We start from the raw sequence: 9,771 nt of genomic DNA, 5'->3' as shown, positions 1-9,771 counted from the left end.
TTAATAATAGCTGTTCTGACTGGTTGAGATGGCATCTTATTGTGTGTTTTTAAAAATTAAATTTAATTTTTTTTGACGGGGTCTCACTTTGTCACCCAGGCTAGAGTGCAGTGGCATGATCTTGGCTCACTGCAACCTCCACCTTCTGGGCTCAAGCAGTTCTCCCACCTCAGCCTCTCGAGTAGCTGGGACCACAGGCACACGCCATGACCCCTGGCTAATTTTTGTATTTTTAGTAGAGATAGGGTTTTGCCACATCAGTCAGGCTGGTCTTGAACGTCTGCCCTTAAGTGATCCGCCTGTCTTGGCCTCCCACAATGTTGGGATTACAGATGTGAGTCACCACACCTGGCCTTCATTGTCGTTTTAATTTGCATTTCCCTAATACAAATCTGCCATTTTCATTCCTGGTGTGGCAAGCTTGTGTGTCATTAACCGTACCTGGAGTATTATATCTACCCTGAACGCCTTATCCCCCCTCTCTAAGGATGCCTGGGAAAGCCTTCTGAAATCTACACACACTTGAACACCTCCCTGACCTGCTCAAGACTATTCAGATCTACAAAGTAGGTGCCAAACTCTGTGCCATGGCCCCAATCACCCAGGCCAGGGCTGTTTCCAACCCAGGAGCCCTCAAGTGATGGTGAAGGATGACAAGGTCCCTGATGCAGAAGAAGCCATTTTATTAGGTGAGGCACGTGGGATGTTACACACACCTGGTGGGAAAAGAGAGGGAGCAGGTTCCTCGGAGAGAAGGCGACTGTGTCATCTTCCAGCACATGGGTCAGTCATCTGTGAGCACTGGGAAGCTGGGCCAGAGGGAATGGATTGAGCAGCAAGAAGTAGTTCTGTTGGGGGAAGACCCGAATCAGGATGGAGACTCAAGGTCAGTGAGTGTTACTGGTATTGACTCATCATCAAACTCATGCCTCAAAGGGACAGGAGGAGGCCAAGACCCTGGGGAAGGCATCAGGCTTGGGGTCAGGGCTCCGTGCGCATGTGTTTGAGTGAGTGTGTGTCTGTGTATCGATGTGTGCTTGTGTTTGGTGAGTCCACCGATGTGGGCGTGTGTGAGTATGCTGGTGTGAGAGTGTGTGCGTCTGTATCAGTGGCCATGTGTCTGGGCATTTGTGTGTGTGTTTCTCCTGGTAGCTGTGCTGCCTGCATCCTTCCACCTCTGTCAGCTTTTCTGTGGATTTCTCTGTGCATCCCTGTGTGTACCTCTGTAGATGTTTGTCTCTTTCTTTGGATGTCATTGTCCCAAGCTGCCGGCTGCCTTCTACCAGGAGAAGAACAGCCAGCCCCCAAAATCCTGGGATGTGGGGAGGGGCACTTACTAGCTCAGCAGAGGACAGGCCCCTTCCTGGAAGGCTTAGACCTTGATGACAAACTGTAGTCCGTGGATCAACATGTCTAGAAAAACAAACAAATAAACAAACAAACAAACAATAAAAAAAAAAAGCAGACCACAGTCATGATCTCAACGTGAAGGAGTCCACATTCCTAAAGGTGGGGGGCCAGGGAATGGAGGCCTCTGGAGATCCGACTGTGTTCAGCATGCTTGGAGGAAGCCAGGCCTCCTTCTACCAACCAGCCCAGCTGTCCTCAGTGTCAGGGCTGAGGCAGGAGACACAGTGTCTATCTCAAAATCATCTGGATTATTCCGGGGAAAAAAAGCCCAAAATGGAGAGAGTTGAGGCCAGAGGGACCTAGTATCCTAGGGTGTGCAGGAAAAAAACTCCTTGGGGGAAGTTGCTGCTCCTGCAGAGGGGGACAGAGGGCTGGAAAGCAGGTACTTACTGGCAATGTCATGCACCAGGGTGACGTCCAAGCCACTGAGAACCTCATTGACCAGAGGGCACACCTGGCCAGGGGCAGAGGGGTGAGTTAGGCAGAGTGGCACCCTGGAGCAGCAGAATCCCCAGCGGGGGTTCTCTGGGGAAATTTCCTGTCATTTTTCAGTGTGAAAGTGATTCTAAGCAATCCCACAGATCAATGACCACACATGCACGAGGACAAACTGGAGGCATGAGGGATGTTGTGAAGGACCCCAAATCACACAAGCCCAATGTTCACTCTGTGACATCACATCTGATTCTAAGTAGAGTGGAGTGCTCTGGTTATAGGAGACACCCAGGCATAGGTTGGAAGACTGTCTGTGGCCATAGAAAGCTGGGCAGGGAACTTCTCCAACTTCTCAGAACAGGGGCCAATCCTTTTCAGCTTCAGTGTGGACAGGCAGGGCCTGGCCTAGAGCAGAGACTCATCAATGCATTTGGAAAGATGTAAAGAAGAAATATGGACAGATGGATCAATGGACAAATAGATTGATGAATGGAAGTTACTTATCAAATTGAAGGACTTGGACCCACTCAGCCCAGGGCTTTGTTTCAGTGCAAGAAGTTCTAAAACTTGGTTTAGATCAGGGGATCCCCATCTTGCCCACTTACCTTGCCCTGAACCAACTCAGGCAGGACTTTATTCAAGATCCCTGTGAGGTTGTCCAGAAGACCTTGAATGGGGAGGGGGCCAAGTCTGAAAGAGAAAAGCCATGGGTGATGCAGGGACCTGGAGTTGGTGTGGAGAAGGCTCCAGAGGGGGACACTGTGAACCCCACAGTGAACCCCACTGTGAACCCCACAGTCTCAACACTCAGTCACTAAAGCAGAGCTTTGTCTGTCTACACCCGTGTGCAGGCCAACAGCAAGGGTCCTATTGAAAGGGAGTTACATTTGTGTACAGCAGTGCACACACAGGTATGTGTAGGATAAACACATGGTTCTCAGAAAAAGCAGGTGTCAATAAGGCTTTGCAGAGTCCATAAATGAATTGATACTACTTAGTATGTAGTTGTCATGAGGATCCAATGAGATGACACATGTGAAGCCCAATGTATGTGCTCATTAAAAGTTAACCACATGGGCAACTTTTGCATAATAGGTATGACACAGTCTCCCCATGTGACAGGTAACTGAAATAAGTAACCTAGTTAGGATCCATGTCTATTTTACCCCTTACTGGGACAAAGCACTTTCACACCTATTATCTTGGTAGATTCTGTCAATAACTCCAATGCAGGTCCATACTGCAGATAAGTAAACTTAGAACTAAATTGGAGAAGCACTACCCAAGTTCACATAGGAAGTCCTCTGTCCCCATTCCTATGTAATATGCAGGGCTTAAACTCCAATTTCTTGTTGCTAGATCCAGCATAAAATTGGTTATCTTGGTTTAAGAAGGGATAAGCGACTACTTTATCTATCTATCTATCTATCTATCTATCTATCTATCTATCTATCTATCTATCTATCTATCTATCTATGTATTTATCTATCTATCTAACCATCCATCCATCTATCTGTTCATCCTTCTCTCCATCCACCCAACCAACTAACCATCTGTCAGTCCATCCATCCATCCATCCATCCATCCATCCCTCCATCCATCCATCCATCCATCCATCCATCCATCCATCCATCCATCCATCTTTCCACCCTCCCTCCTTCCCATCCATTTTCCCACCCTTTCAGCCTCTCACTCATCTATTCTGTCATTGTCCCAGCTTTCCAACCATCCATCCAGCATCACACCATGTCATCTCTGGGCAGGAGAAGCTGCTCCTCTGGCCTCACCCATCAAGCAGAGAGATATGCAGGCTTCCAGGAGAATGGGTGCAGTCACCAAGGACCAGGTGGATCCTCCCCTGCTTATCTCTCACAGCTAAGATTTCTGCAGTGATGTTCAGCTTCACAGCCAGCCTCAACAGACTTGCACCAACCAGGGGCCTGCAAAGGAGACAGCCCCACTGGTATCTGGCTCCACCATATTCCAAGGAAGAGGGTTATTTTCTCCTTGCCAAGAATGCTAGCCTCACCTCCTTCCATCTTGCCCACAGTTGTACTTATCTCATTTTCTAGCAGAAGAAACAAAGGCTTAAGAGGTCAAGTGAGTTTCCCAAGTGACCCAAGGCTGCTCAGCATAGCAGCAAATGAGCTGAATTGGAGGCTTAGGTCTGTTAGACTCCAATGCCCCTGTTATGGTTACCCATGGTTACCCATGGTCACCAGGGTCTCCCTTGGTGAGCCATCCTCTCACCCCCTCTTGGGACCCACTCACGTATTCACTTGGAGATTTATGCCGAGAGGGATGGTGACATAGAGACGGTGGCCATCAGGGCTCTGCACAAGGCCAAGTTCCAGCAGCTGGGGGTCAGTGACCTTTATACTGTCCAGGGAGTAATATTGGAGGGGGAAATATTAGATCTTCTAACTCCAAATCTAGAAACCATCTTTAACCTAACAGTACTCATCCCAGAGGTAGAACTTCCCACCCAGGATAGGGAGACGGGAGGGGAGTCTTGCAGTCTAAGCCACATGAGTCTGAGTCACACATCAGGTCTTTTCCAGCCTCTGCCCTGGAACAGATCTGACACACACACACAGTGCCCTTTCCTCATCTCCAGTCTATGATGTATTCAGGAGAGCAACTGTGTCTGGATTATATTTGCATCCTGTATGCCAGCTAACAGCCTTACAAAGAAAGTGGCTACTTCATATTAGTTGACTGTGGATTGACGAGAAGGTGGATAGCGGATACGTGGGTGGATGGATGGAAGAGTAAGTGATTAGGTAGAAGGATGAATAACTGGATGATGGATTGGTCAGTGGATGAATGAATGACGCAGGTGCAACTGGAAGTAAACCTGCACAAACACTTATGGGTAAGAATCACCCACCCTGTCAGGTGGCTGATCACCAAAGTTTATCATGGGGATTGAGGAGCAGGAAGTCAGGGAGAGTGCAGAGAGGGTGGAAGGAAGCCTTTCTCCCATTGTCCTATCTTTCCAACCATCCATCTATCATCATACCCTGTTGTCTCCAGGAGAAGCCAGCCGTCTGACCTCACCCACCAAGCAGGGAGGCCATTTGATGGGTGAAGCCATTCACTGAGCCAGCCTCTGTGCCAGGTGATTTACACCTTTTCCAGTCCTCCCAATAGACTTCCTCTGTGGGTTCTATAATCTACATTTTACAGATGGAGAAACCAAGCACGGAGAGACAGGGTGTCCTGTCCCAGGTCATCCAACAAGTACATTTGAAAATCGAAGTCAAGAAGTCTGTCTGTCTCCAAGTCAGGGAGCGAGACCCTGGGTGGGTAGGATTTTGGAAATGGCTTTGATCCAGTCCTATCCAGGACCCAGGCTTTCCCAGCTCACTGGCATTAATCTTCCATTCTTGCTTTTTGCTTTGCGAGCTCTTGGCTGTCTCATGGGAAACACCACATTAGACCTTTCCATGGACATCACACTGTTCTTCATCACATTGATATCATCAAGGTGATATCTTGGTGATATCACTCTCGCTTACATCAAAGGCCATCTGTGTTCTAAGGGATTTCACAGGTGGAGAGAACAAAATGACCACAGTGTAGTGGGAAGAGCCTTGGCTTTGGACTTAGGAAAGTAGAGTGAGAGCCTTACTCACTTGGCATCACTCTAGCAGCGGGAACACAAGCACCTCTGTGCCTTGGTTTTCCTATTTGCAAACTGAAGATTATTAAATCGACCTCAGAGGGTAGTTGTGAGGATTACAGATGATGCTGGGGCCTCAGGACATGCCTAGAACTGAGGGCATTGCTGGTTTGCCAGACTGGAGATGGGTCTCAGAACTGAGTCCTGGCTCCCCCTTCAGGCTGCCACCTCACTGCTTCAGTGCCACTGCCTGGGGCTGGCAGATCTTCACCTGGGGTTCCCTGGCGGAGATCAAAGCTCTATTTTAGGGCAACTCACTCAATGATGTTCAGGCCGGGGATCACTGATGTCACTTTCCCAAGCAGTCCCCCAAGGAGGCCACCAGAAGTACCTCCTCCAGGCTTCAGGATGTCCAGGAGCGGAAGGTTTTCCAGAATGCCCAACAGGCCCCCAGAGAGCAGGCCATTGCCGAGGGCTGGAAATGGGCATAAGGGTCTCTGGGGGTCAGATCTGACAATTCCAGATCCTCAGGCCCCCTCCCCCATCCAGCCCTGTCCCTCCCCGCTTCGCAGGGTTGGACACACTCTCTCTCTGTCACACACACACACACACACACACCCCTGAAAGAAGTTGTCACAGACTCACCATTTGTCAAGCTTCCTGCAAGACCTGTGGGACTCAAGGGCAGGGCTGGATTCACAGTCAAGGGCAGGGCTGGATTCACAGTCAAGGGCAGGGCCTGGTCCAGGGGCACAGGCAGGCCTCCAAACTGGGCCATGGTCTGGGCTAACAGCCCGTAGAAGACAATGAGGACCCCAGTTTGAAACATCTTTGTTCTTAGTATCTGTGGACAGAATGACAAGTCCAACAGGGCATGGATATCAGAGAGGAATTTATGCACCACCTGCCCCTGCCGCCTAGGGGGTGGGGTTGTCATTCGTTTGCTCCCCAGAACACCAGGGGGTCACTAGTAATAGCTAACACTGCTGAACAATTTCTCCTTGCCAGGCAGCAGGCTGACTGCTTTACACAATTTCATCTTCATCACAACCCTAAGACATGGGCACCTGTTACCTGCGTTGCACAGGTGAGGGCCACTGATCAGGGGCCTAAAAAGGAGACAGCCCCACTGGTATCTGGCTCCAGCACATTCCAAGGAAGAGGGTTTTTTTCCTCCTTGCCAAGAATCCCAGCCTCACCTCACTCCATCTTGCCCACAGTTGTATTGTCTGATTTTCCAGTAGGAGAAACCAAGGCTCACAGAGGTCAAGTGAGTTTCCAGTTGGGAGTTTCAAATGTACTGCCATCACCTCTTGAAACCCACTCATGTACCCAAGTACCACTCATGTACCCAAGTACTCATGGCCTGAGTGTGGGTAACTTTCCCCAAGGTCACAAGTACACAGTGGAGAGAGGATTGGAAGCTAGAGCCAGGTGAACACTCTGTTAAATTAAGTAACCATCAGATTTATCCTCCAATCGGGCTTGCCTCAATGGCTTGAATCATTGCTGCTCTTCAGACAAAGCAAGTGAGAAGGGTTAAACATGCAAGTGCTGAAGAACTGAGCTGTTTTGCATCATCCCCGTTCAGTCCTTTGGCCTGACGGTTGGTGGATGCCCTTGAAAGTCACACAATATAGGGATCGCATGGCCACAGCCACCATCTCATGCAGACCTGTGTTGGGAAATTCCTGGGGCCATCAGAGTCTTCATTGCATGCAAAGAACCAGGGGACTAAAGAGGGGTAGTGACTTTCCCAAGGTCATAGAATAAATTGATGGTAGAGCTGTGGTTGAAGGCAGGTCTCCCAACCCTCCCCTCACTCAAGACACAAACATGCGTTCTATCGTTTTGACACCTTTCTCTTCTTCTTCAAGCTGCCCTGGAGGAATTCTGGGCACCCCCTGAGGTTTGGCTCGCAGACCTCTCACAGGTCTATTTGGCAGCCAGCGAAGTTGTCCAGAGCCAGCACTAGTACCCACACTTTGGAGACAACTGGCGGCTTTGTGCAAAATTCCATCTATTGGCTGACTCAGCTAAAGCTCCATTCTTGTGGTGGAAGGCTGGAAATGAAAGGTCTTTTGGTCCAAAGAGCCAGTTGTGCCCTTCTTAGGGAGGTAACTTTGACCACAGCCTCCGAATCTCCTTTGGGCAACAGACCCTTTATGAATCCAGTGGAAGCTAAAGATCCTAGTCTCAGAAAAATGCATCAAAATGTTTAAAATTGGGAGAAGAATTTTAGGAGCTTTCTGGATCATCTGTATCCACATTGGTAACCTCAAGTTAAAACTTTTGCCTTAGGGGTTTTGATTTAGGGCATTAATAGTGCTCATTTTATATCAATATTACTGGTCTCTTAGGACAGCAGAGCAAATGGCCATTCCCACATCCCTGACATTGGCCAGGTCTGTTTCTCTTGCATGGCCCCCAGTGAGTGATCTTGAGTATGGTCTGCCTGCCCCACAGTGAGGAGCCTGAGATCCCTGCCATCAAGGGTAGCAGAGGGGCTGCAGAATGGACAGCTCTTACCTGGACTTCTTAGAGGTCTCAGCAGCTGTCCTGGTCTCCTCTGTCTCCCCCACTCACTTCTGCCGAGGAGGCAGCCTCTTTTATAGTATGGGGACCAGGAAGCGTGTGTTGGGTGATGGGTTTCTAGATAATTGAGAATTCTGCAATCTGGCGGCGTCTTTCAGGGCTCTCCAAAGCAAATAATTGCTAATCACATTAGCAGGTGGGACGGTTAAACTATTTGGTCGACAAGATAAACAGAAAAACCTGAGATGGGATGTTACTCAAGACTTTATGGTTTCCTGAGCGGGGCCAAGGTTGGGGACCCACGCTCCCTAGGTAGCTTCGAGCATTGAAAGGAGCAGCCAGCCAGTCAGAGCCCAGGAAGGGACCTCAGTCTCATCTGTTGGACTCTTTCCTTTCCTGCTCTAATTGTTTTGCTCCAATTGTTGGAGGATTCTTTCTCCTAAAGTGTCAAAAGAGACACTGCATCCGACATCTGGGGTGTGTCTCCATTCCAGGGATTCTCCTGCCTCAGCCTCCTGAGTAGCTGGGACTACAGGCAAGTGCCACCACACCCCACAAAGATTTTGTATTTTTTAGTAGAGACGGGGTTTCACCATGTTGGTGAAACACAGTGGGTCTCCTGTTTTCAGAGCCCCTGTTGCACATCAGGAGCTCTCTGTCCTCACAAGAACCCTGAGAGGGAGAGGTTACTGCTCCTTTTTTTATAGAGGAGGAAACTGAGATCCAGTGGGGACAAGTGCTCAAAGACCCAGAGAGGATGCAGCACAGTTAGAATGCAACTGACTGGAGAATGAAAACAACAAAAACAGTGCCAACAGCAGACACTGGCCGAGCTCCTGCTATATGCCCAGCCTGCCACCGTGTTCACATGCAGCATCTCACAAAATCCTCACAGCCCCGTACTCCTATTCTACAAGGGGGAAACTGAGGCTGAGTGTGAGGCGAGCTGTCCAGAGATGCACTGCTGGCCTGGGGTGAGATCCACACTCTGGTCCTTTCCCCGTATCACTGTGCTAAGAGACGAAGGTGCCTCCCCACACTTGCTGGCCGTTTTGATTTCCCCACCTGTGAACTTTATGCTTTCATGCTTCCCTTTTTATTTTTTAAATTTTCACTTAATTCTTATTCTGTTTTATTTTATTTTGAGACAGAGTCTTGCTCTGTCAACCAGGCTTGAGTGCAGTGGTGCGATCTCGGCTCACGACAAGCTCCACCTCCCGGGTTCAAGCGATTCTCCTGCCTCAGCCTCCTGAGTAGCTGGGACTACAGGCAAGTGCCACCACACCCCACAAAGTTTTTGTATTTTTAGTAGAGACGGGGTTTCACCATGTTGGTCACGCTGGCCTCGAACTCCTGACCTCAGGTGACCCACCTCGGCCTCCCAAAGTGCTGGGCCACGTCTCTTTTATATCCTGGAAAAGACTTTCTGGGTTCCCAGGCCTGGTGGTCTCTATCCTACCCTTTCTTCTACCTTTCCCTAAGTGGAGTAATCAGGCATTTATCCCCACCACTTGGGCCCTTGGAGTCTGTTTAGCAGATGAAAAGATGAAGACACAGGAAGGCCAAGGTCCTGGACCAGTGAGTGCAGCAAAACCTAACATCTTATAAGCAAAAGTGGAGAGAGAAGGAAGAAATATGCATTTATTAAGCGCTGACTGCATGCCAGGTGCTCTCCATATTTGAACTTCATCTTCTTCAGGAGTGGTTGGTATTGTTGTCTCTTATACATTGGATGAGGAGGCTGAGGGTCAGAAAGGGTGACTGCC

The 9,771-nt window shown here is 49.2% G+C and overlaps 1 protein-coding gene across 1 annotated transcript; it reads right to left on the bottom strand.

Moving 5' to 3' along the window:
• Window positions 1–666: 666 nt before the first annotated feature.
• On the bottom strand, window positions 667–8,054 carry BPIFA1 (BPI fold containing family A member 1). Its single transcript, XM_015457930.3, has 9 exons — window positions 8,000–8,054; window positions 6,116–6,314; window positions 5,789–5,945; window positions 4,117–4,224; window positions 3,633–3,785; window positions 2,451–2,535; window positions 1,801–1,864; window positions 1,338–1,413; window positions 667–848 (listed from the first exon to the last, which is right to left on the bottom strand). The coding sequence occupies exons 2-8, from the start codon at window positions 6,297–6,299 to the stop codon at window positions 1,373–1,375; spliced, it is 792 nt and encodes a 263-aa protein (XP_015313416.2). The 5' UTR covers window positions 6,300–6,314; window positions 8,000–8,054; the 3' UTR covers window positions 667–848; window positions 1,338–1,372.
• Between the last annotated feature and the right edge of the window lie 1,717 nt (window positions 8,055–9,771).

This window comes from Macaca fascicularis, chromosome 10 (assembly GCF_037993035.2).
Source record: "Macaca fascicularis isolate 582-1 chromosome 10, T2T-MFA8v1.1".
Classification (NCBI taxonomy): domain Eukaryota; kingdom Metazoa; phylum Chordata; class Mammalia; order Primates; family Cercopithecidae; genus Macaca; species Macaca fascicularis.
This window is presented reverse-complemented; position numbering and strand designations above follow the sequence as displayed.